Genomic DNA, 27,090 nt, shown 5'->3' on the forward strand with positions numbered 1-27,090 from the left:
GCAAGACTGTCAAAGATTCAATGTGCTGCTGCTGAAGGGTTTCCAATCCATTATGCGCTGCCTTTTATGCCTTGTCATAAGAAATAAAAGTACAAAAATAAAGTTAAAGGCATATTAAAACCTCTCATTTTGCCCTTTAACAGTTACAATCGCATCTTATCGGTAAGTGCCTGGTGGGCAAGACGAATGCCATGTCAGTATTTTCGCTGCCGCACACAATGTTCAGATTTCTCCCGATGCAGAGCCTGTGATTTCTTGGTTCTGATAAACTCATCTGACCTTATTTTGTTGTTCCATTCTGAACGTTTTTGGCCATCTAAATACTACCCTGTAGGTACCACTCGCTGTAGGTAGACTTAAGGAGACTCGCAAAACATGTGCAAAAAACCCCAGTCTTAACAGCTGAATTCTTTCAGGCTGTAGTACAGGCAGGAACACCAACAGGCAGAAGCAATCTTTCATTATTTTATCAAAGTTTGGCACAATCAAAATGTAAGCAACTGGCACGGAGGGTTTACTGTGAAGATAGATAAGCACCTTGCAAAACCGCAAAGGTAAACAGGGAGTAAGCTCACGGACTCCCCATCAACTGAACAGTCTGTTATAAGCAATTCATCACTCGGAAGGCTAGGCGCTTCCCAAAAGCCGGGGCACCTCGAATCCAGCGGGAAGAGCAGGGCAGACAATTCAAAAGGGAGGCTGGCAAGAAGAACGCGTAGTCAGGCTTATCATTTCTTCCCCCAAATCAAGTTTTCTGTTGTGGATGAAGCATAACCAAGCTGCTGGTTAATAAGCTTCTCTGAGGGGGTACTCAGAATCCTCTGTTGAAAGTGTTCCTCAAGAATGCGAAGCAGCGTGCTTTTTGGACAAACTAGATCATTAGGAAAGGAAATGAAAAAAGTTTTAAGCTAAAGGCCTTGAGAAAAGCAAACGCTGTTTTTCCAAACATCAAGAAGTTGCCACGTAAGAGGGAAAAAAAAGAAAAGTGATCTCATTAGAAGTTTGTCTGAAGAAGGCAACGCTGTTAAGGAAAATACAGAGAAAACTCATCCATTTCTGGCCATCACTCCGACATCACCTGTCTTCTGTGCTTCCACGCCTGGGACAGAAACAGCGACTGCCGACTTCTTGCTTAAGAACTTCAGTGTATGGGGGAAGCAATACCTACACGCTGTGTGCCATAGCCCTCTACAGATTCCTGAAACTATGCAAGAAACTTGGCAAAAAGCGTCTGAATAATCTCTTCCAAGACTTCTACTTATGTTAACCACTACAACTGTGCTGCCAGGTCAGCTCAGTACAGCACGGCAGGCAGATCGAGCTGGCAGCGCTCGAGGGACTCGAGTCACAGCCGACGCACTTCTAAGCCTGTTAACTAAGCTCCAACTCCCCACACACAGGCTGAAAAAGAAGGAATTCCTGCTCCCTCTTCAACACCCCATCCAAACAGACAAAAGAGATATCCTCAGGACACGCTTTTATTTGAGAAGCGGTGAAAGTAAGAAGAATTGGACTTGCTTCCTGGCAAGTTCAAACCAACAAAAATTCCTACCACTATTGGCTGCTGCTGCTGGTCTTGCAAAGGAAAGCAATCCATCGCTCAAGATCAATGGTTTCAAGGTGCAGAATTACGTAATAGAAGCAAACTAAATTTATGAAAATCGGGGTTTTCATAATTTTTTTTATTATTCTATTAACTAGAGAGAAAGCATACATATTGTGTCTGTCATACAATTAATACATTTGCATTTTTTTTCTACTATAAATTCTCTATACAAAGTCATTGCCAATTGATACGGTCATTGATGGCATAGGGCTTAAAATAACCAAGAGGTATAAAAACAAGTTTGCCATCTTGCCCTGAGTGGAAATGGTGAACAGATACAAAAACTGGATCCTAAATACTGATGTAATATTATACATGATTTAATGGTATATGCAAGTAAAAAGAGTCATGCAACTTTTTAAAATACCTGCCAAGTTTCACTTGAGTAAAATCAGAGAAGTCAGTAGTAGTTATGAAAATATGTTCCTGCCATTAGGTACTCCTTATGCAATTTCAGTGGCAACTTTGCAGACCGGGTATTTCATGTTATATTTAAATTGAGTGCCAGCACTGAACGTATCCATTTCCTTTAGTGTTTTAAAACTCACGTGTCTATATAAATAAAAATCTAAGATATCTTTTTTTAAAAACTAGTGAAGGAAAAGCCACGTTTCTTTTCCTCGCTATTTTTAATCGATGCCAACGATTTAATCGATGCTTCACTTTTTGGCAGCTTCTACGTTTTAATCTGGAAAAATCATAACAAGATAGTCAACAAAATAAAGAAGTCTTCTGTTAACTATTGTTCCCTAAAAAGAACACCACAAATCAGTTGGAATTTTAAAGTTGCTATAAGGTAAATGTTTATAACTATTAGAAGGAATTTTCAGATATAAATATATATATAATATATATTCTGCATACAAAAGGCTCCTGTGAGGCTTATCACCAAGATGCCATAATAGAGAAGGGAAGTTTCAAAGGGAACAAACCCAATACTGTAAAGTCTCTATAAGGCGTTTACCTTTCACTTTAAGCCCTGAGCCATGTATTATGACAATTAAGTTCTGAAAATAACTGAAATCCAAATTCTGCATGTTCAGTTTCTTTCTGCTAAGAGCAAGGCGGCAAACACATTTTTAAAACCTGGTTTTAGAAGATTAAGCAAAACAAAAGTAAAATATATCTTCAGGTTATAAACAGAATTGTATTTTACAATCCACCATCCTCACAATATAATGGCCCACAGCAGTGCAGCAGAGGGATCTCAGTCTAAAGGTTGTGGGTCTGCAATAGGCATGGTATGAAGTACTTCATCTAGAAGCTGGAGGGCACGGTGTAAGTGAATTTCAATCCAGCACGGTGTCTCTTTGATGCTCTGTCTCGGGTAATCAGGTCCCCAACCTTTTACAAAACTCATCCTGAGTATGCATAAGCGGCGAAGGTCGTCTACACCAATTCCAGCAGCAGCTGACAAACCTAAATGGGAGAGGTTTCAAGTAAGTGCTCACAGACATGCTCTTTTACCATCTGTTTGTTTAGCCGTCCCTGTTTGCTTGGCTCTTTCTTCGTGTACAAGTCCCTCTCACCACCGCCAAGGCCAATCCCTGTTTCTAGATCCCTGCTACGATGAAGGCAGCAATTATTTTGCATTTCTTCCAATTACGCTTCTTTCATCATTCTGCAATCTTGAAAGGGTGTTGAAATATGAAACTCCTTATAATAAAGCAGACATGATGAAACCTAACGTCTTATGTGATACAATGCATGTAAACCTCATTTAGGAAATACAGTAAAACTACTTATTCGTGAGGTTTGCTAAATGCTGCGTTTTCAGCATAAGAACTCAGAACTGATCACCTGCAGGAAGCTGGGTTAACAAATTACACTACTTACATCTAATAAAATAAAAAGAGGAATACAGCTGCCAAACTTCAAATCACAAGTGTGGCTAAGACAGAAGTTAAATACATTCCCCAAAATGCCCTCAGGAATTTATAAGATAGCTGGAGAGAGCCATTTGGCAATTCAAGGAATCCAGGAAACACTAAGGCACATAAAGCAGTCTGAGACATGTAAGTACTTACACTTTTAAAAGTACTTAGGTATGATTTCAAGGATCTAGAATTTAGCAACTAAGAAAACTCTAGCCCAGAATAACTTAAAAAAAAAGAAAAGAAAAGAAAGAAAGAGAAAAACAACCTCACACTTCCTTCTTCCTCTTCTCAAGAATCTTCGTATTAAGTTTCCCTAAACCTAGTCAAGGACTTTGTCGCTCAGTAATCCCCATTGTTTTGAGTGATGTTTTTATGAGCTTAGATCTCATTTTTCAGGCTTGGGTCTAAGCAGCCAAAAGTATCTCTGTTTATAAAGTAACAGGGTTATGCTATTTGGCCTTCCGTATAAATGTTTCCTGTTGCACTGCATATCCAACATCCCCTGAAGACTCAGAGTGAAAACTGGCGTGTGGAGCAGGTACGAAGCGAATGAATACAGACTTACCACGACACCACCCCAGCCCCACCTCGCCCCAATCCCGCTGCCTCATTCCAAGTTCATTTGTACCATCGCAGGGACAGTGGGTGGATGGGAGGGTGCTGTTATGAGCTGTGTTATTTGTTTTCAGGTAAGGAAAAAAGGAGACCAAGCGGTGAATGTACTTACTAATGGCTGGGGCTATTCCACCTACTGATCCTGGTCCGGGGATGTTTCCAGCTACTGCTGCAGCTTGAGCAGCAGCAGCAGCTTGGGCAGTGGCAGCCTGCTGTTGCATCTGACGATGACACTGGCGTAAATCAAACACCTTTTAAAAAAAAAAAAAAAAAAAATCAAACTGTGTAGACTTACAGAAATCAATGAAGGAAAGAATTCTTCAACTCCCATCCGCAATAATCTGGACCTCTCTGCTCTCCCTGAGCAACTTCTACAGTCTTGCCATACACTTGGATAAAAGCAAACCTTCCCTGACTAGTTTAATTTCTAACAGAAATAATCCATTAAAGCTGATTCTCATACGACACTACCACCACTGGCAATGCCAGAACCTGGCTGAGCTGAGCAGGCTAAAGCCACACCCTGTGCGGAACTGACAGCAGGATCGAAGTCTGAAGGATGTTACAGGCTGATAAAATCCCAACTTTTTAGTTAAATCCCAGGATTTCCAGAAAATAGGCATATAGATAAAAATGGAAGCCAACAAGACCTGCTTAACTTTGTCAGACTTTACACTTCTTCACTGCTCTACTGCAATGTGTTAGTCTATTTAAAAGAAATACCGATTATTGAGAGGCTTGAAGTTTCAGCAGCTAGGTTTCAGGTCGGTGGCATTTTCTATCTCTGTGATCAGGCTTGGCACTAATATATACAGGAACTCTGTTCTCATACTAGAAAGCTCACACATACAGGCTGGTAGGGTTTCTTTCACCTTCATTACACAACCTGCCTACAAACCAGGATTTTAAAAAAAAAAAATATCACTGCAATCTTCAAGCAGTTTATCTCCAATTCAAGAATGACTTTTTACAAGTGTGACTTGTCCTAAATAAAGTTTCAAGTCTGGCAGAGGCATGTCCAAGTGAGAATCTCCTGAAAATAATATGTTTCCATGCAACTTTCTGTGACCTCTGGATCACTTCATGTTCACGACACTTTAACACACACTTTACACTTCTACTGCGTTTATACGTACTTTCCCAACTTTTCTTGTTTTGGAGAGAGAAACAGATAACTTATGCTAAAGATTTCAGTTGCAGTTAATTTAAAACTGTAAGGCTAAAAATACAAAAAATGGCTATCGAGATTGTTGGTGACAAAATACAAGATTAGTTACTTTCGTAGTATCTAGATGATACTTTCAGTTTAGAGTCCTTTAAAAAAGTCATCCTAAGTGACTTGTTAAATGGAAAGCTTTAGGTTTTCTTAAAGGATGATCAAACGCAAAGTTACATTTATTTCAGCGTCTCATAGCTTCCCTACCATTTACAAGAACCAAATGTATGCTATTTCCCCCACAATTTTCATCTAGGAAGAGCAAACCAACCTTTATATATGCACTTGGGTAAATCTTGTGAACAGCATCCCCCGGTGCACGCCCTGCTTCTCTATCCAGGTAGTAACTCTGAACGAAGACCGCGTGGTCACTGAGGCATCTAACCCACACGTCACCTTCTCCTTTGCACTCCAGCTGCACTCCTTTACCTATGTGCAACCTTAAAAAGAAAGACAGTTCAAATGCACCTGTGTATACATGCTATAAACCAGACCTTTACTAAATACAACCATAAACAATTCTCCAGCTCTCAGTTGTGATACCTTAATTTACACTCCACTCATACAAGGTCTTGAAATGGTAGTTGTTAGCTTAGGTGTAAGTCAGTATATAGTTATACAAAATCTGTAAAGTAAAAGACCATCTGTATTACCATGTATTATATGGTATAATAATACATGTATTATATTAGATATGTTAGCATATAGTTACACAAAATCTGTAAAGTAAAAAACCACCTGTAATGCCACGTATTACATGGTATAATAATACATGTATTATACCACGTATAAAGATCTATGGGAAACAGAGAATGCAGGAGCAATGATTTTTGAGTCACAACTAACGCGCTCACTGACAATACAGAGCTGGGATACCAAACACATTCAGTTCTGTTTGGAAGTGTAAAATCCCACAAGTACTCTAGTACAGAAAGTCACTCAAGTACATATACAAAGCCACATTTTAATGCAGAACTGTATGTTCATTTGGATCACATCGCAGCAATCTAGCATTTTGACTGTCATAATGCAACATTTCTGAAGACATGGAATCATTTCATGCCTTTTCGTTTCAAGGAAGAAAAAAAGTAGCGGGATTGCTTCGGTTCTCTGTGCTTCCACATCAAAGCCTAGCACATGCGTGCCGAGACTGAATGAAAATCCAGCTAGCTCCCTACCAACCTTCCTTTGCTCCTTTGACAAATCTATATATTGCAGTTATTCTCACATCACTCTGCAGTGTGGAGAGCTAATATTCAGCTTGCATGCATAATGGCACGAGCTGCTAATTTTATCCTTGAAGGCACAGGCTTTGAAAGCAATGAAAAGCAACGCGCTATTGCAAAGCACTGAAGGTCTTTGTCACACAGTTCACATTTTGAATGTATTACAGCAGTGGCCTAGAAAGATATATTCTACATAGTTAAGTCAGTCAAAAGGAACATACCATACTTGTAATTTCTAAAGGGAGGCGCACACCGAAGGCACAAGAAAATATTATCAAATACCACAGACAGCTGGAGCTTTTGGGATCTGCAGAATACCTTGCTCTCTCAATGGCTTCTGTTCTATGCACGTTGGAAAGCTGGCCCAGGCAAAACCGGTCTCCTCCGGAAGGATCCACATATCCATCAACAGTAACAATTGGACAGCTCGAAGGGACCTTAAACGTTTCCCCAACTTGCACGTCCATTTCAAAATATGCGATTGAACACCAGTACTCTGGAGCTAAAGAATATACACAATTAACTGACTGAAAGGCACAAAACCACCTATAAACCCATTCCAGTCAACCAATGACGCCTTCTGCAACTGCATTTGTCGTTCAGAGTAAGAGAGCACATTCACCTAAGCAAGTTCAGATAGACAAAGACATGTCTGCTAGCACAGAAAAATACTACAACAAACACGGGCTTGTCTTTTTTTACTTGAGCACACATCAATGCTAGGGGTTTTTGCAGTTAAGATCTTACAAGTCTTTGTGCAGTTTATAATTCCAGTTAAGATTCTGTAAACCATCTGCATGCCTGCACCTTACGACTGTGGCTAGATTTTGTCCTCTTTTAGCATAAAGAAGTCACACATATATGCCTATTCATGGCTAGGCTGATAGAAAGTAACTCGCAAACAGATCTGGCTTAGGATGTAAGAGTAACTACCTGTTAGGTGAAGTCAGTTTTCTCTATCCTCCCTGCAAAGCAAACCAGATTTGGAAAGCAGGGCAATGCGGGAAAAATATCAAAGATCACATGCTGATCTGGTCTGCACACAAGCAAGTCAGGTATGGGATGAAACAAGGAAGTATTAAGCAAGGGAGCAGAACAAAATGGCATGTTTTAATAGCAAAGAGGTGCCTTTTAACTCATCCTATTTTCAAAAGAAAAACTGGCTACAAAGGAAAGGTGGTACTTGGAAGAAGCTACCATGTGAGGACAGGAAACCCTGGCTCCCCAGAGGATGCTACTGAAACCCAAAGGCTCAGGTAAGTGAGGAAACCTGACAAAGCACACCAAAAGTGATTTTGCATATGTGTATCTGCTGCTCGTGTGCTACCTGGGAGCAAGTGGCTCGTCAAGCTTTCTGCACAGTTTGTTGTGCTTGCTTTCAGCGTTAGAGCTTCTCTCGTCAAACACATTAAAACCTAAAGCTGCCATAAGCTTAAGTCACTGGGGATTTCGGGGACTCGGCACCTTTGCTGACTCTAAGGGCCCATTTCCACAAAAGGGTAACACAGCCAGCGCTTAAGCACCTTGTTGGGTAGAGCAAAGAAAATCAGCACTGCAGTGTACTCAAAATAGGGGAAGCAGAAGAGCTAACACGATAGGACCTAAACACAGCAGCCTGATAAGCCGACAGCAAAAAGAGCTCTCCCAGTGCCAGAAGTGATACTCGCTCATTACAAACCGCAGCACCCAACAGCGCACCTACTTATCTTTAAGAAACTGTTGTTCTGCTTTTATTAGAAAAGACTAAACCAAGGTGCCTGAATTCCTTTTTTTTTAATCTTCAAATAAATACTCATGTCTCCGAGGACTGAATAGGGTGAAATCGATAGGTGAATCAATACGGTGAAAATGACACTAAATGATATGAAATACAATTTAGCTACAGTTAAGTTCAGCCAGCAATTATCAGCTGTTTTATTTCTGGTACTGATTTAGTCACCGGCCAATGAATAAACGCATTAAACTTCTAGGCTTTTCAACTATGCAGCTCTCCCTGTGCAGGCAACAGCTTTGCTGTCGTTAAAAACAGACCACCACCTTGCAGCTGCAATGGAGCTACCTTGTACTGCAAGACAAGGCCTCTTCGGTTCCATCAACTGCTACCATTAATGAAGACTCTTGGAAAGAGCAAGCTTGTATAACAAAGGTCCAAAGAGGAAGTTCAGCACCAAAATGCTAAGAAGGGCAATACCTATCTTTCAGGGTATCTGGCTGTGATGATGGACTTCTAGATCACAGATCCAAGAGGGCTTTGGTGTGACCTAAACTCCATGATGTTTCTAAGCAGGCAAAAAGCGCAACTTCAGGCACCCTGCAAAGTTTGGGATCAAGGACATTCAGAGTTCAGACACCTCCAGGGTAGGAACCAGCTCAGCATGGGTTTGAGAATTGCAATTTTTGACTTGGGCATCTAAGTTAAATTCAGGTCACAGAATACATCACTATTTCAAAACAGAGGTCCAAATTGAAAAGACGACTTATCACAAAATGGTTCCTCTCCTCCTTTCCTCCACTTCTGAATATGTATCTCACAAATTTCAGAGTACTTGATACAAAAAAAAAAAAAACAACCCACTCCCCAGCCCCCAAACCAACACACTCAAACCAGAAAGTTATTAGCTTCCACAATACTTAGCATTACGCGTTAGATTTTACTCACCAGGATGATTTGATATAGGAGGCTGGAATGCAAGTTCATTGTGAACTGGCCCTTTAAAAGAGAACATGCAATTTGTTTTACATGAGGAAAAAATAAGGTTTTCTTTCTTAACTTGTTTTCCTATGAAAAAAGGCTTGTGAGGATGCCAGATGTTATAAATCCCAGTAGTTTCTGAATCAACTGGCCAAATCTGACAGGGGAGGGAAATGCCCACAGAAGAATTACACTCTTAGAGGTTTCCTAAAAATTCAGAAGTTGAGTAGAGCAAAGAGCTCCATTAGTATCCCAGGAGGAAAGGCTGCATGCTGCTCAAGCCAGACCCAGCTCCAGGAGAGAGCAGAAACCAGATGTAGCATGGAGATGCAATAGAAATAGGACTTAGGCTTCACATCTGCCGCCAACTTGGGCAAGGAGAGAATCATTGTACAGAGGCATGAGATATAAATCTGTCAGAAACCACACTTCATTAGTTTCATCAGTCCCAGAACAAGTCACCCAGCATGCTGTGGACTTGACCATAAGAGACACTCCCTGAAGATGGAAAAAAGCCCTAGAGAACTCATTTTTCTAAAGGAAAAAAAAAATACTGAATATGGTCTTGGTATCGGTCAGTTTATTCTCTCCACTTTTATAAACTCACTAGGTCCCTTACAGGCAGCAGAGAACACGAAGGAAAGACTTAAACGTAGTATTCTAAGTAAGAGCAGCTTTTGCAACAAGATGTCAAAACAGGCACAACGTTGGTAGGTGTCAAAACATGCGACTTTCTGAAGTGAGAAATGGCAGCAGCCAAGAAAAGCTCTCTGTGGTATCACCAGCCAGTTACAAATATTAATTATGGAAAGATATGTGCACCAAGAAACATTTATAGAGTTTCTACAGCACCACTGAAGTTTTTACATCCTGGTATCTCTGGCAAATAAGATGATAAAGGAAGTGGGATCCTGAACTTACTAACGGTATCTAAACCACAATTTTCTTGATAGCGACAAGCTGAAAAGCCATTCTAACATTAACTGACAGTATATTCTCCCCTCCACTAACGACTGCTGCAAATAGGTGATCTGGTTAAGTACTACGTTAGAAAATAAAGAACTGTTCCAGCTTTTTGCCACAAAATTGACAAAAAATTTAATTTGGGTGGGGTTTTTTGCACTATACTCTTATAACGCATATACTGTGCTAGACACTTACACTAGAAGTTTGATCACTTTCCCCCCCTCGCCCCCCCTTCTCATCTCCTGTACCTTAAAGCAAGAGGCTGTGGTCCTATTTCACAGATGAAAAAGATTTTCAAGTTTGTGTGGCAAATGTATTCATGAATCAGGCTGTGGCAAGACCACTTTACGGACAAGTACTTTACTGCAAGAGCTTTCACAAAGTTCTTTTAAACTGGCGAGTGCACATGGACACGTCTTCCAAAGCCTGATGTAGATTATTACATCATTAAGACATGACTTCAAAATTTTTAGAAAATAAAACCAGCCAGGGACTTCCAAGTTTTGAAAGAAAAAAATATCCAAACACCACATTCTGAACCAACTTCCTTTTCCGCAAAGGAAATATTTACTGCAAGATTGCAAAGCTTTAAGAACAGAGGCTTAGAAAGGAAATGCTCGTTTTCTTAGGTATAGTAAGACATCTCTAATATAGATGGTATCACTATAGCTATCTGAATTTCTAATCTCTGCTGCTCTAACGGAGGAAAGCCCATCAAGCTCTTCTATTTAACTGTCAGAATATACTAAACATAGTAATGGTAGCGCTGTAATGATAAAAAAAAGGAGGGTAAAGAATAATCACAAATGAGCCCCCACCATTCAACAAAACTGAAACCAAAGCGATTTGAAAATCTGCACTGCTTACAGTAATGTCCAGGATGCATAGGTGGATGATGCTGAAGATGGCCATTCTGGTGGTGAGGTATGGTAGGTGTGTAGGCTGCCGTCCGACTTCCAGTCCAAGTTGTAGTACTATCTAGAGAAAGAAAGGAGTGGTTGGTTTTTAAGGGAGTTTTTCCGCATCTCACTTCTAATCCTCTATTTCTCCTGAACATTTGGAAACCGGTTTTAGAAAACTAAGAAGAGTGCACATATGTATATACTCACTGTGATGGTAAGTAGCTGGCTGAGCTGTAAACCCATTCTGCTGAGTTCCTGGCTGAGGCCCTGAAGCAATCTGTAAGAGTCCATCACTATGGCTACCTGTCAATATACTGGTAGGTTGACCTGGTAAAAGAACACACTACCTATTCATGAACGTTCCAAAATTTTAATTAAGAAGAGCTCAGCACTACTGGGTAGGAAAATACACCCAACTAAGGGCACTGCAATACACAGTTCCTACAAGTTTGGTTTCAGTATTTTTTTCCACCCACCAGAGTGTCTTAGGAAACTTGAAGCAAGATGCTCTGCATCAGCTAATTTTGACTCTGACACCCTTAATAGTTTAGGAGTAGAAGTATGCAGAGAACTCTCTTTATCAACCGCATCTTTGTTTTGTTTACTTCTCATTTTTCAGTTTGAAAGGAAAGAAGAGATGTCACAGGTTTTATCAAACAACAAAGCTGGAGTAGATTTGGTATGAATCCAAACAGGCCAAAAGTAGGTCCAACAAGTTGCTTATTTTCAGCATGTTATAACTACTGTTCCTAGGGAGGACACTGGCTTAAATTTACGTTCCTCCAAAACATACTGAACAGTATTTTATTTTTAAAAATAGTGCTTGAATAGAGCTGCATACATCACTGGACTCCTTCCTGAGAAAGTTGCTGGTTTTTTTTTTTTTTTCCCCAAAGTAAGTATTTCAAGAATTGTCTATGCTTTAAAACTACAGATATTTCAGAACAGGTTAACAGAATTTGATTTTAAAAGGCTTCAGCTCAGCCATTAACACTAAACTGATCAGCAGTTTCATAAGTACACTTGCACTCTCAAACTGGCGTGGCTAGCAGAATCGAACACATTGAAAACTTGAACTAAAACCTAAAACCAAGCTTTTTTTTTTCCCCCTGTCCCCTTGGCTCCAACAATTATAGCACTGATGAGAAAAACTTATTGACTATAAACTGTAGTGCAAAGGCAATACAATTAAACTGCCCATCCTTTTTTCTCTGCTGGAGACAAATACAGACACCGTATCTCAGCTTGGCAAAACCATCGTTAGTTTTAGCAAAAAAGCTGTCAGCTAAAATTAAAGAACATTATCAAAACACCATGTCACCATAATTCAAATTTGATAACACAAAATCCACACATCTTTGACATTAAAGTGACGAAGAGTATGTGAAACCCCTCCAAACTTCACGGTTTCCCTACATTAGGGCTGCAGGACACTGCGTACGTAACTGCTTTACTGTCCTGCTGGAGTGAAGTGTGAGGTTTGACGTCGGTAAACCAGACTCTTCCACTTGTACCAAATACACACAGAAAAGCCAGAAAACCTTCAATGCAGCACTCCAACGGACTGGTGAAAAATATGAATTAGGGCTGTCACATTGGTAGTACAGGGGGCCGTTATAAAAATAATCAAGTTAAAACTGGAAGGCTCATTTTGTCAGCTGTGGAACACTAAAGAATTGTCAGAAAACCTCTCGATGCTGCCACCTTACTGTATATCCGTTTGTTGTCCCGCTTGCTGTTGTAATAAAATAATAAAATTCTTCCATTCCTACAGCAATTATTCCAATAATAGCCATAATGTTTTGTCAGTGGTCAATTGTTTTAATCGTATCACTGAACCTTTGCATATCCAGAACAGTCTTGTAACACTCACGCAGCATCAGTCGCATTGAAAAAAGACTGGGTCACCAGGAAAAGTTACTCAAATTACGCTCCAAGTTAAAACCTTACGTTAACACTTACGAGACTGCCTCGATCATACTGCCGCACACTTTAGCAGCGCAGTGTGGCAGCAGCACAGTTCCAACGCACGATCTACTTTGGCAAAACTCAGCAGTTATCTCTGAGCTTTCACATTTTCACAGTTTAATATTTCACATAATCTCGATGATCTTACTTGTTGAAGCCACAGGAATGTTGGGAAAATTAGTGGTGCTGGTAGTGCTAGCCTCGGTAGGAGCTAACATGGCTGGGGTGCTATAAGGCTCTGTGGATGCCCTGTTACTTGGTGGATGCTGGATGGTTTGGACTGAATGGCCTTCGGCAGAAGACAACGACGGCTGCCCCTCGTAGTCATGAACGTATTCGTCTTTCACCAACATGCTTGATGGAGCTGCGAAGAAGCAAACGGTTAACCGTGCAAAGCGAATCTGTTTTCAGGATTTAACTACAAATTGCACTACTCCTTTCGAGCCCTAACAATAGTATTAAAACTGCTGGGGGTTGGATTTAACCTACGTAAACACTGCTAAAGCACTCCTCTAAATTACAAATAAACACTTCAAGTCAGCAGCAGGAAATTCTGAGGCATAACTGGATGGAAAAGCAAACTGTATATTTTGCTTACTGCTATCAAACAAGCAGTTTAGCTCCACAGCAGTAGACTCCAATAGCATTTTGTCTTCTAGTCCATCATTGTGTGATTGGACACAGTTAAGAAAATGGAAAAACATGCTTTTTGTCAAGCACCTAAATATATGTTAATGCAGTAGCTAACAAACCAATTCCTAGTATACAAGTAAGAACATACATAAAGGTCCTATGAAAAATGCAATTCGTGAACACAGCTCATAAAAAAACTTCATGCATCCCTTAAGTAATTTTAAGCAACTCCCATCCAAATTGATTAGAAACATCAAATTCACATTCAAAAGCAATATAACACTACTCTATATTTAACAATGTAGCCACTAATTCAGAATATTCCACATACAGCGTAAGGAAATTACTACCATCGCCACTACAAGAATTTGTTTCTTCACATCCTATTGAGCATGCTCAAGTAAAACTCTTACACTACATTAGCTCCCATGCTCATTTTTAAAGCAGCCTTAAATATATTAAAATCTGACAGTAATTTTCTGTTTCCTGCTGCAAAAACCGTAGCACGACAAGGAAACACTTCTGTACTTTAACTGCTGGCTAGTAAGCTTTGATTCTGTGCAAAAGGATCATTTCTCAGAAGACACAGGTAACAATGCAAATTAGCAGAGATGAGCACACAAGTTAAAGCTTGTGAAGTTAACAGTTTGTTGGGTTGCTTGTTTTTTTTAGTCATTTTTGCTTGAATACTTCTAATAATGTGCTAAAAACACTGGATTACCCAAATTTCCTTCTCTACGAATTTCTTCTGGAAGGAAAAAAAAAAATCAGTTTTGAAATAAAGCAGTTACCAGCTGCACAATCTCAGATTTCTGAATAATGTTCACTGGACATTTAATGTCCAATTTCTCTCAAGTTTCAGGGAGAGCAAGAACATTAGACTGCTTCATTCAATTGCGTATTAATTACAGAATTTCTATCATTTTCTTGTTAAACTACTTATTAAATCATAAGCATCTATTATTCCCAGTTCAATTAATTAGTATATCATACAGGTGCACACGTTTTTGGGTGGGGTTTTTTGGTTTGGTGGTTTTGGTTTGTTTTTTTTTTTAAATTAGCAGCATTCAACAGTGAGGTTTTTGGGTTTTGTTGGGGTTTTTAAGTTGCAGGCAACGAAAACAGAACATATCTACGAGCTGAGCTGAAGCCTCAATTTAAAGAATTTATCAATACTTGCCTCTCATATGCTACTTAGCTGGTTTCCCAAAAATCGGAGAGACAAATGCATTTCCATCTGCTCTCTATACTCCCACCCAAGGAGATACACAGGAAAAAATTGTGTACGTACTGAAGAGTTTAACACAGTTTGTGCCCACAGAAATGCAATAGTAAACAGAACAGAACTACTTACCAGAACTCTGTAGTGTCAGTCCTGAGAGATCTTTAAAAAGAAGAAAAAGAAAAGGGGGTGTGGAGGATTATATACACAGAGATCTTCAACAACATTTGAACATTAAGTTTACAAGCCTTTACAATGAGTAGTACTACAGTCTCCACATATTTTACCCCCTCCATCACAACACAAGTCGCAATGCTAAGTTATTCCTAGGATACACATTAACTGTAAGAACTGTGCGCAAAGCCAATGGAAAGGCTTAAACAAAAGCCATAAACTATTCTTTCGAATTTGGAATAAAGGTAAAAGAATAATTCCATTAAGATGGACAAGAACATATGAGAGTAATTTATAATTAGATCATTAAAAGTTAATGTTTCTAATTTAGGCCTGTATTTTCTACACCCAAAAGGAAAACATTTGACATTTTATTCCCATTGTTCCATTTTAAATCGAGAGTCTACTTACCGATGCCAGGCGATACTACACGCTCATAATGGTAAGGATTTACACAGACACTGTCACATTTTAAGTCAAAAGCATACTGACAATATTTAACATGCTTGAGTTCATTTTTATGAAGATCAGGCCACCTCCAAAGACGAGCGTAAATCACATGAGGGAATCCCTTGCGACCAGCCACCTAAAAAGTTAGACACAAAAGTTGATTGGGAAAGTAGCAAGGCGTTTTGCTTTACTTAGTGAGGAGCAAAGCTGGAAGAGGACAAACAACTCCACAACCTCTCTCCATCATCAAAATATGAAAAAAAAAAAGGTGGTGTACAGTTTACCGAATTCTGTACTCGACAGAAATAAATTTCTATTAGGGTTCTGCTACGGTTAAGTCAACATCGTGATTCTTAAGAAAAAATACTGAATACAAAATGGCAGAAGCAGAGTTTGTGCTTAATGTAGTATGTATGGTCACCCTCCCCACCATGGATGATGAAGGAGCTTTGCCCCAGAAGAAGAGGAACGAGGCACTAAGCTACACTATAAGGAATTTACAAGTAGAAGAATGCCAATCCATTATACTGAAAAAAAAAAACCAAAAAAAAAATGCTTCTAGGGTAGACAGAAAGCTAGCCAGCAAACATGACATCTGTCCTGGAACAAGGAAATCGCAACCCAAGCTATACAGGTACTGAGTACTGACGACATAAGGCTAACATAAATCCTCAGTGCAGACTCCTTGGAGTACCTTAGCAAGGGATCATAGGTCTTTCTTCACACTGCTGACCAACACAGAGCTAACAGAAGCTTGTAGTGAAAATACCAGGATAAACAGCCGAATTTGTTACGTGACCCTGCTTTTTACTGCCACACACACACTCGTTTAGAACGGCTGATCCGACCCCTTCTGCTCCTTTTGAAAAAAAAATAATCAACTACTGCAGCAGTCCAGAGCTCCAGCCACAAAACATGCCTACAAATGGGGGCGAGGGGGGACGCAAGAGAAGAGCTACTCTTCCTCAACACTCTAGGATCCTGCGTCACTCACTTTTGCTCCAGCTTCACTAGGAGGAAAACATCTGATTTTCACTTGTACTAACCTGAAGCCTCCCATCCAGCGTTCTCTGTATTGTAACACACTTGCTAGGATGAGCTCCATTTGTGGTTATAGCTGTAATCAAAGAATCCAATTCATCTTTTTTCTCCTTTAGCTTTTTAACTAAACTTTCAATTGCGCGTTTTGCAAAAGTTTCACTCTCTCCACCTTGTCGATGGCACATCAAGCTGTGAACAATGCTCAGACAAGCATCATTACTTGTTGGCGTGTTAGTAATAGACATATTGTCCATTTGTCACAGCTTTTTCTTTCAGATCAAATGTCAGTTTTGGGGGCTGTTATGATTTTCAAGCTGATGAACAAGAGATGATCCAAGTTAAGTGTTAGATGTACTGTCTCTTGGTAAAACCTAGGAGGAAAAAATATCTACATTAGAATTGTTTTTAACAAATTGCAGATCATGTTTCTAAGGAAGTCTGTGGCTTTTTGCTTCTTTTATTTTCAAGCTAAGTGCAGGATATTAAAAGCACATGAAAAAACTGCATCGCTTGTCCCATGATAGCTAAAACATGCTTAAGACACTGCTTGCACAGTTTTAGATATAAGATTTTTTTTTTCCCCTAGTAACAGTATTTAAATAAAGATTAGAGTTTATATACATGTACACATAGCATGTACATATAGAAAGGCAGGGATTATTAGATGAACAGGCTCTGAATCAGGAAAAGGAGAACAGTGACAATGATTTCCTATGTTTTATACTGGTAGGATGAAACCAAGTGAAAACACTGACTGGGAATCAAGGGGCATTGATTTAAACAAAATTTGAATAGTGAAGAAGCACGAATGCACACCAGAATCATCTGTCATCTTTATTTAATAATCCTGTTCAAATAGTTCAGCTATGTTCTGACCTCAGACTAACTCTGTTTCTCTTTGCTAATCAGAAAGGCAAAAATTGTACCTGGCCATTAGCTTAATACACATTTATGTAAATTAGATTGTGTGTATCTTTCCATATGAAAATCCCAACTGGCACGTTTGTCTTTACTTGCTTGGATCCAGCTTCTTCTGGATCAAGACAAATCAACTGAAGTCACTAAAAAAGCACTTCTAAATTCTCTCACACAGACCTGCCTTAATTACACTAGATACGAGACAAGGAATAAGTCCGTCCTAACACATTAGGCCTTTAAACTCCGTTTGTTAAGAACCTGCAGTGATTTCTGGTCATGAAGTCATTCTTCTCTAAGCCAGCAGACCTCATCCTCTTGAAGTTTCCTTTGATTCACAAATCAGAAGAGCTGGCCTGATACTCTCAATTCTGAATGAGCTCAGTACTACACTTTATCTTGCTTTATCCAGAAACATAGGACAGCAGGTTTTGTGTGCTCACAGAAAAGGAGTCTAATGTTGCCAAAAAGCCGCTCTGGTTCTTCAAGCACCTCTGGCTTCAGGTAGTCATCCACTGACACCATGCTACCAGCTATGTGGTCTGACTTTAAGACACCGGCAGCAACATTTTCTGACTAAGCTTAAAATATCAGCCCTTCTGAAACTAACATGTTGTTCTCAGCAACGTAAATAAAATATATTTGATTTCAATAGTTAAGGAAAAAAGGTTTGTTCACAGTATCTGAGGAACACATCTAGTCAAAGACTTGTTACTGCACTGGAATTTTCCATGTTATTAGAGGTAGGGTGGTAGCAGCTATTTATTGGAAACAAATGCATTGCACAAAAATAAGAGTGGGATGTTAATTTAGAAAGTTAACGCATCACACAAATTACAGTGTGAATGCATGGCTTCCCTTCTTGTAAAGGGAATATTGTAACACAAATGCAGCACAATTATAAAAGGAAACAAAGTCTTCCCTATTTAATATTTTTTTCTCCAATTTCAACTTGAATACAGCACGTTTTGGTATACTTGGAAAAAACACATTACAACCCCCCCCCCCCATCCATTTTCAATAGTTTTCTTCTTTTTTAAGGATGCTTCTGGACCTAATTTCTCCCAAAGGAAAACAATTACCTAAAAGTTTGAGTAAGATCATTTTACCTAGCTATTAAAGTTTCTCCTTCAATGCTAGGGTTTTTTTGCGCTTCAACTCAATAAACCTCTTTTAAAAGTCAAGCTTAACCTGCCAGTCATTCTCCATGGCAACCCGCACTCGCATAAACCCATAAAAGCTTGCCAGCTAAAACAGAATAGCACATCATTTTCCTTAAATATAAAACAGCATCCCAGATAGATATGCAGAAGTAATCATAAATAAGTGACTAGATAAAGCTATTAGCCAAAAGAGCTTTAAATAAAGAGATGCTGAAAATTAGACACGCAGCTCTAGCTTCTACACCCCTAAAACTATGAATGAGAATTTTGCTTGCTGACTCTCGGAAGACTACGATCAAGCAAATAAATCCTTATTTAAGTGAAATGATCTTCAGAAACGTTGAGTCACCCCTCAGCTGCCACTGCGCTCAATAGGAGCTTCTGACTGTTCAGCACTTTTGAAAGCCGGGCCACTTGTTTGGGATTTTGAATACCGTTACACACTGCTGGTGCGTAACCGCATGGTAATTCAGGAGCCTTCCTTCCAAAGTCCCCTCTGCAGAAACCCCGTATTTAATCTTGCCATCTCCACCCCCAGAAAAAGGGGGTGAGGTCAGTGGCGATCAACCTGGCACGTATCGATAAATGCTGTGACATATTTCTTCTGAAGCACCAGAAGCATCAGTGTATTTTGCAGACAAGCCAAGTTTTTACGTTCCACAAATCTAGCTTCTCACGAAATAGCTCTACAAGCCTGTCTTTGACTGACTCACACATTCAAGAGGTGCCTTAACACCTTCTTACTATATTACTTTCATGTGTGCAAATAAAAGCAAAATGCGATCTTAATGCGTTGTATTTTTAGAAGATAGCCTTTGAAGATAAGGTTCCAGCATGCCCTCAGACAGGAGTGCTAGATGTTCTGCAAAACAACAGTACGCTTGCGTGATTTAACGTTGATTTGATGCGAGCGTGAAACTTCAAAATCGTTCCTGAGCACGCTCCCCCCTCAAGTAGGTGATCCCGTGCTACAGCTCCAGTGGAATAGGTAGGGCCAAATATATTGAGCAAAGATCTTAGTTCCCACTGGAATTTCATGGAAACAGGAACGGGCGAGAGAGTGCCTTGGGGGAAAAGGGACAGAGGGAAGAGACAGGGAACACGAGAAAAGCAGCAGCAGGAGACAGCGCTTGTAGCGAAGCTCCCAGCTTCACCTACCGAGACCTACCAAGGAACAAAAAGTATTTCTCTCCCTTTTGCTATAGTGTGATGCGAGCAGAGCACAGAATAAAGGAAAAAAAAAAAAAAAAGGGACAAGCTAATATAATGCTAACAAGTTGCAAAGTTGTAGAGAAGTACCTCATTATGTTATAGTTGTTGAAAAAAATTACTATAAGTATTAACAGGTATGTTACAAAACAAGTGAACAACCAGTGTTCTGCGACAGTCTAAGTATTTACTGTAACAAGAGTAAGATCCTCTGAAGGAGCTAAATCGGACAGACAAAAGATGACTGCCAGATAAATAAAAACACCTTTGCTGATCTGTAGCAAACACGTTCCTATCTCAGAACTGATAAGTAACCATTAGCTGAAACTCTTCCTCCAAGACCAATGCAGACTTGAACAAATACCGTAATTCTTCCGTACATCCTACTTGCCCACGGCTGCCTTGCTGGAAGGGTGATGTATCTTTTTAGCCTGTGCAATGAAATGCAAAACATGAAGCAGCTGTCTAAAATTAAAAATGCAACACTGGTGCCACATGCCTCATTTTCATGTCTGTGGATAATTCTGCCAGAAACGGTTACCTGAATAAATAGATTCTAAAAACATAGGGACCTATAATAGCGTGCTGTCTCACATCACTAAAATCAAATATATTATTGACTTATCTACATGGAAGTAGCATTACTGAGCTCTCACACTAGTGCCCTCATTGCACTTACATTTATCTTACGGGCAGGAAAGCAAAGTAAGCACCGCACTGACTCAAACTATTCCAAACCATTCTCAGATCAACTGCTATGCTCTCTCTCTCAAAACAGCAATCATTTTATTAGCGTAACTAGAAAACAGAGACCAGGTTTAATGTTCAGCATCTTCTGCAAAAGCTATGAAAAGCCAGTGCTAGCTCAGAGCTCCAGGACAGCATTTCCATTTGCGGAAGAGAGGTGCTCCTCATCAACCAGACAAAACTGAGCAAAGCACAAAAAGCAGACGAGATCTCACCCAAAGGGATAATCAACGCATTTATGGAACAGAAAATTAATATTCCACCTTGTTTGCCAGTATCTCTTCAGCTGCACCAGCAGGATAATATTATAAGCTAAGATGGCTTAAGAACAAGTGCTTTTACATGCCAAAAACCAGAGGCAACAAAAACAGCATGAGCCACGACTTCCAAATATTTGCAGCAACTCAGCAGGCAGCATACTAGGTAGTTAACAGATACGATCATTTGGAAGGCCTCAGATGAGGCCCGAGAGCTGCTGAGGTATACTGCAGTTTGAAATTCTTCATCAAAAAAGCATGCAGACGCATACACACGTAGGCAGACGCACACGCACGGTCTGAAGAAGGTACAGGGGTTTTAGAAAGAGAAAAAAGGTTTTCTGCTTTTCATGGTTAGAAAAAAACCACACATGGACTTGATTTCCTCGCTTTTACAGAGGGATTACTACGGTCATACAGAAGCCCAAGTGAGACGTAAGGCTGGAGGGCGGTAAAAAAAATACAAAGACTTCACCTAAACCCTCGTCAATGTGCCCTACCCATTCAGCCAAGCAAATTGTGAAACTTCTCTGAAAAAAATCCCTTCCTCCAAACAATTCCCATTTCCGATTCTCTAATGTGGGTGGAGATTTGCTGAGAAGTTACAAATCCGGGTTTCTTAAAAAGAACTCACGTTCTTTTCTACATGTTAAGAACAACCTTAAATGAATACTTTTTACACTCACAAGTCACTTATCTTCCCCCTCTCCTCCCACAAAAGCCACACTTTGCAATTTGGGGAGAACGATCAACCCCAAACAAGAAAAGGAAATAATACGCTTACACAGACAAACCAGGCGGTTATGGATGGAGCTGGCAGTCGGGGACGTAACCCAAAGGAATATGATCCAGGCAATCAGCAATCCAACAGCTTGGGCAAGACGGTTAATCCAGGCCCGACGCTGATACGATACACGACCCTATTCATTTACCGTAGGGTTTAAGCCAATCGCAGCTGCGGAGGGATCAAATTCACCAAGAAACTCAGTCTAAAAATGTGACAGTCCACATGCCGCTGGATAATTACTTTAAGATATGGGCAAAAGGCCAACACCTCCTCCATGTCACTTTCTTAGCATATATTTTATTTAAGTTTCTACAGCAAACCAGGTATTTTCCAAACAAGAGACAACTCGAGACTCTTGGGGACTTCGTTGTTTGCAGGACAAATTACAGGAGAAGTTGCATGCCTAGGAGTGATCAAGTAACACTTCGTTTTAAAAACTAAGATGCTAAGAATTGTGAAGTGCTGTATTTAGAGAGGGGAAAAAAAAAATGTTAAAAAAATATAGCACAGCCTCAGCACAACTGGAAAAATAGCTCCTGCGGGTGTCAGGGCACCAACGGCCCTTTGAAAAGCTTTTGATGGAGAAAGGGAAGCAGCTTTGCAGATCAGCTCAGAAAAGAGGTTCCAGATGCAGCCACGGTGCTGAAGGTCCGGAGATGCTGGTGGGGAAGTCTGATAAACACGCCAAACGGGGGAGGCAGGGGAATGCACAGCACACACTGACACATCAGAAGCGACTGAAGAATGCAAGATGGATTTGCAACCGCATGCAAGAAGCCCGAAATAATCAGTTGTGACGGAAATCCAACTGGTCTGCAAAGTTAAAAATCAAAGAAAAAAAAAAGTTTTTACAGGTGCTAAGTATCAGATGACACATTGGGGGCTCAGGAAGCCTTTACACAGCAAGGCGGAGAGAGATTTGCCACCTTTTTGTACAAACTGATCAACAGCCCTGTGTCACCTTAGAGCATTTCACACGATCATCAGTAGTTATCATTGTAGCTCCATTCCAAGGGAACTATTCTATTCTGAATAGTATGAACGCAGATTTTTAGCAACAGTTATGCAACAGTATTCTATGATGCACATAAATATATAAGCCTGAGAATTTTTAGTACTGGTATATCCACGTAAGGGCTGGCGTTACCAACGTGTAAAGGGATGCTAAAGACGATAACGTAAGGCAAGTAAGCGTGTCTGATGGCATTCACCAGGTACAATACAGCGTTTCTATCTACGCTATGAATCTTAAGATAATTCGGTCATTATCCATTGTGAGATACTGCAGAAGGGTCTAAGCAAGTCAGAAAATTTGCGGGAATATCGTTTGAGATTAGCCACGACTTAAGAATATTACTGCTATGGTCTTCAAAAGGAAAAAAAAAAAACACAAAACCTCATACTGTCTGAGCTTCCAAGGAGAAAAGAAAATTAAAACATGTATATTGCAGCAACAAAGAAAGACCACAGCCAGATCAAGGCCCACGGTGCCCTATGATATCGAAGGAAAAGATGTACAGCCTGCAATTCTGGGGAGTCATATACTGGGGGGAGCAGGGAAACGAATTAATGCAAACAATATCTTCATGACCAAAACCGTATTTCCAAGTTGCAAATACAAAGGCAATTTTTGGAAAAATATAGCTAAGAAAAAATAAGGATTGTTTGCCTGAAGCTGCCACTGATTTACCCGTAACAGTCATCCCAGTCACAGATTTCCAGCATTTTGATACCAGGCAGTAATGCAACGCTAACGAACTGGCTAATTAGAATAGCGTACAAATTGACATCTTGCTAGAACATTTCACACGAATACAGGACGAGAAAGGCTCTTGCATAAGCTGTTGCCTCCCAAATTAGACAAACACAAAGATGTCAGAAAAGCAGCATATACTTTTGATAGCTTTTAACCACCAAAACATTACTACAGAGTTTTGCTGTTTAATAATGCAGTGGTAGAAGTTTTATGATAAACATGATAAAGAAAAATCCATAAACCAATAAAACAAAAGGCAGCTCGTGATTTGATGAAGATATGAATAAGTGATTAAACTGCAGATATTTTCCAGCACATTACACTATTATCTACTTGCCCAAAGGGTGAACAGGAACAAAATGTTTGTAGACATAAGAACAATTAGCATTAAAGAGCAAGAGAAAGAGTACCGAGAAGGTACTGCACTCGCACTGTTCGGTACAGTAAGAGCTAACATTCCCCAGAATACTATTTTTGTGCGTCTCTGAATCATCAGTATCAATTCTGCTCATCTCACTGTCAGTAGCTACAAAAATTTAAGACACATGACAGCATAAAAGGAACCAGAGAAGAGTTTTAAGACAACTCTGAGTGGCAACTCTTTCATCTTAACATAAATCCACGGTTAAAAAGTGTGAGCAGCCATTTCTTTGGGGAAGCAACTGATCTGATGCAGCTGCCCAACTGCAGCTCTCAGCATCTTTCCTCCTCTCAGCTTCCACCTGTGCACTTCAACTGCTTTCAAAAGCACTTTACAAATGCAACAGACTGCTCCTGTAAATGGAGACAATGTTTCTGCCGCACAAGGTTCCAGGATTTTTAATCTCGGTTGAGAAACTAATACAACAGTAAAAACCACAGCCAAATCCTTGTCTTTGAACACCTTGGGGGCCAGACACGATGAAGAAGGTAGCACTACTATGCTGATGTGACTACGTCAGCACGCGTTTTAAAGCCTAGAAAGTTGCATTTGTCCTTTTGCTTCCCCTTCCCCCTCTCTACTTTTTATTTTTGAGCAAGTATACAGCTGAAAAACACTCCTCTTTTCAATACAGGCTTCTGTATGGTCAGAGAAGGAAGACCACTGCCCGTTACACCGCGAGAGCAGGAAGGGCAGGAAAATCCTCTACAACTGGATCTCTTTCCGCAGCACAGCAGCAAGACTCGCACTGCCTCACCTCCGAGAGGGCACCCTCGGCGTCCCACCGAGCAAGAGCTCATCCCCTCCTCACCCCAGCACCCGTGGGCAAGGAGGGGATGAAAACACGGGAACGGCAGGAGAGAGCACGCTCAGAAGGCGGCAGGCGGTGGAATTCCTCGCCGCAGAACGACAGAGCGAACCTGAACTCAACTCTTCCTCAGAGCACCCTGCAAGACTCATCTTCTCGCACAAGGCTTCCTTCAACGAGGACAAACAGTAATTTGTCAAAACCGTCAAAACCTCGCAAACAGAGGAAACAATTGTGGCTACGCCAAGCAATAAAAGGAAGAGTCAAACCTTGCTCATGCAGAAGTGGCGTGATTTTTCACTCGTACGTAACGTTTCGATACCCGAGCAATAGGTGTATTAGATAACATCTGTTCTTTATTGTCATCTGCACAGGGATAATGTTCTCTGCATTTGTTTGAGCTTAAAAAAAAAAAAAAAAAAAAATCACCTCTGGGCAAAGCAAGCATGGAAAATTCCAGCCCCAACCAAAATGAGAGTTTTTCACAAGGTTAACAACATAGGAAAACAGAGTCCTAAAATTCCAGCAGGACCTTAACAACAGCACGGCGAAGGCTGCTCCACACCAGGATCGACCGATCTGCTCTCAGCACCTTTGTTCTCCGCTAAATCTGTTGATACCTCTCAAAACTCACATCCCCATTGTGCTAGCTGCGCTCGAATGCATTATGTAAAGAGCCGTCTACTTAAAAAAGGAATTCTAATCAGTTTGAGACACTCACTGCTTCTCTTTAGGCTTCAGCTCTTTGAAATAAAGTTTCTATATCAATATTAAACACGCATGCTTATGCAACAAGCAAATCAAAAGAGGTTCGTAAATGCAAAGTGAGAAGAAACTCCTTCCAGTAGCAAGCCGGCCAAGATAAGAGGAGGGCCAGAAGGACAAGTTGCCTACTTATCATGACGCTGGAGTACGAAAACACGTTTAGTTTTCTAGGGCAGTACAGCTATTTCCCCAACCTCGCATGAAATCACCTACGTTACTGAACGAAGTACCGACAGTACCAGAGCCTTCGAATTTAAAAGATGACAGCTATCGCAGAGTCTGAAATCCTTCTTGCCTGTTGACAGCGGCACACCATTCTTAACCAAGATAATTTGAGAAGCGGTGGTAAAAGACACCACGAGCCTACTCCGACCGTATGTGTTTGACAACACTCGGTTTGCAGTAGTACAATTTGGGCTCTAAGTAATAACACACCTAACCCACAAGTAGATTACCCCATAAATTAACCAGCCTTCCGTGGTAAAACCTAGAAGACTCAACTATGCAGCAAGTCACAAACCTCCCCAAAAACCCAACGGCCCCAGAAACGGAGACGGGAAGGAAAAACGATAAAGATGGCATAATCTTTAATTAACAGCCTTTGTGCTGAGCAGCCCCGCGCCGTCTGAAAACCAGCGAAAAGCACCGTTCTCTCTTATTGCAAAGAAGATGGCAGATTTCAGAGAACTACACGCGAAGTGGCTCACACAAAACCCAGCCAGGGCATTTTCCAGCGGGCGGGGAAGACAGCACGAAGAGAGCGGTCTGCACGAACGGCAGCGGGGGAAAAGTTGAACTGGGGAGCCTTGAGGAGAGGGCAGCGAGATTTTAAAAAAATAATACTAAAAGTTTGGGGGGGGGGGGGGGCGGGGGAGGGAACGAACGGGTTTTTTTCTCGCTCAGGGAAAGCGGGGGAGGCGGGGAGGGGAACCCAGCGCGGCGGGGCCGAGGAGAAGCCCCCGGGAGGGGAGGGGGGGCCGCTGCCCCGGCTCCCCGGAGCGGCAGCCGGCGGGCCCCCGGGCGGCAAGGGGAGGCGGGCGGGACGGGGACGCGCTGCGGGCGGCCTCGGCGGGCGGGCGGGAGCCGGGAGCGGATGTTACCTGGGCCGCGGGCGGCGGCGGAGCGGCCGCTCTCCGGGCGCGGCCTGCGGCTGCGGTGAGGGGCGGCGGCGGCGGCGGAGGAGGAGGAGGAGGAGGCGGGGGGGGACGGACGGACGGACCTTCCCTCGCCTCAGCCGGCCCCGGCGCGGCGGAGCGGGCCAGGCCTCCGCCCCCCCGCCCTCCCCTCCCCGGGCTGCGGCCGGGCCGGGCCGGCGGGGCGGCGCTCACAGGCCCGCGGCGCGGGGGAGGGGGGGAGCCGGCCGCCCCGCGACCGCCGCCCCCGTCGCCGCCGCCGCCTTCTTGTTGTTGTTGTTGTTGCTGCTGTTGTTGTTGTTGTTGTTGTTGTTGTTGCCGCGGCTCCGGCCGCTCGCGCTCCGCGGCCGCCGCCGACACGTCCAGCCGCCAGCGCGCATGCGCCACATCCGGGTAACACCGCGCTCCCCCCCCCCCGCCACCGCCGCCGCCGCCGCCGCCGCCACGGCCGAGCGCCGCCGCCGCGCCGCCACTGCGCATGCGCGCCCGCCGCCCCGCGGTTGCCGCGCAGCCGGCAGCCGGAGAACGGAGCGGGCGGGCG

General features: G+C 41.7%; 1 protein-coding gene across 3 annotated transcripts; it reads right to left on the reverse strand.

Moving 5' to 3' along the window:
* Positions 1-887: 887 nt before the first annotated feature.
* SMAD4 (SMAD family member 4) lies at positions 888-26,552 on the reverse strand. 3 transcript variants are annotated; one of them, XM_075726946.1, is made up of 12 exons: positions 26,517-26,552; positions 16,594-16,959; positions 15,509-15,683; positions 15,056-15,085; positions 13,217-13,432; positions 11,308-11,427; positions 11,066-11,176; positions 9,200-9,250; positions 6,859-7,042; positions 5,586-5,754; positions 4,211-4,349; positions 888-3,025 (listed from the first exon to the last, which is right to left on the reverse strand). In XM_075726946.1, the coding sequence occupies exons 2-12, from the start codon at positions 16,840-16,842 to the stop codon at positions 2,814-2,816; spliced, it is 1,656 nt and encodes a 551-aa protein (XP_075583061.1). In that variant the 5' UTR covers positions 16,843-16,959; positions 26,517-26,552; the 3' UTR covers positions 888-2,813. The 3 variants fall into 3 exon arrangements, with proteins under 3 accessions (XP_075583061.1, XP_075583062.1, XP_075583063.1); XM_075726947.1 differs by lacking the exon at positions 26,517-26,552 and adding an exon at positions 24,921-25,047; XM_075726948.1 differs by lacking the exon at positions 11,308-11,427.
* Between the last annotated feature and the right edge of the window lie 538 nt (positions 26,553-27,090).

The sequence above is a fragment of the Pelecanus crispus genome, chromosome Z (assembly GCF_030463565.1).
Source record: "Pelecanus crispus isolate bPelCri1 chromosome Z, bPelCri1.pri, whole genome shotgun sequence".
In the NCBI taxonomy this organism is placed as follows: Eukaryota; Metazoa; Chordata; class Aves; order Pelecaniformes; family Pelecanidae; genus Pelecanus; species Pelecanus crispus.

Bases quoted from the DNA above. Each gene is read 5' to 3' on its own strand.
- SMAD4 (XM_075726946.1), bottom strand. From the start codon at position 16,842: ATGGACAATATGTCTATTACTAACACGCCAACAAGTAATGATGCTTGT. The intron at 11,177-11,307 runs GTGAGTATATAC...TTCTTTCTCTAG, and splicing joins GCCAGCTACTTACCATCACA to ATAGTACTACAACTTGGACT. The intron at 3,026-4,210 runs GTAAGTACATTC...TCTCCCATTTAG, and splicing joins TGGAATAGCCCCAGCCATTA to GTTTGTCAGCTGCTGCTGGA.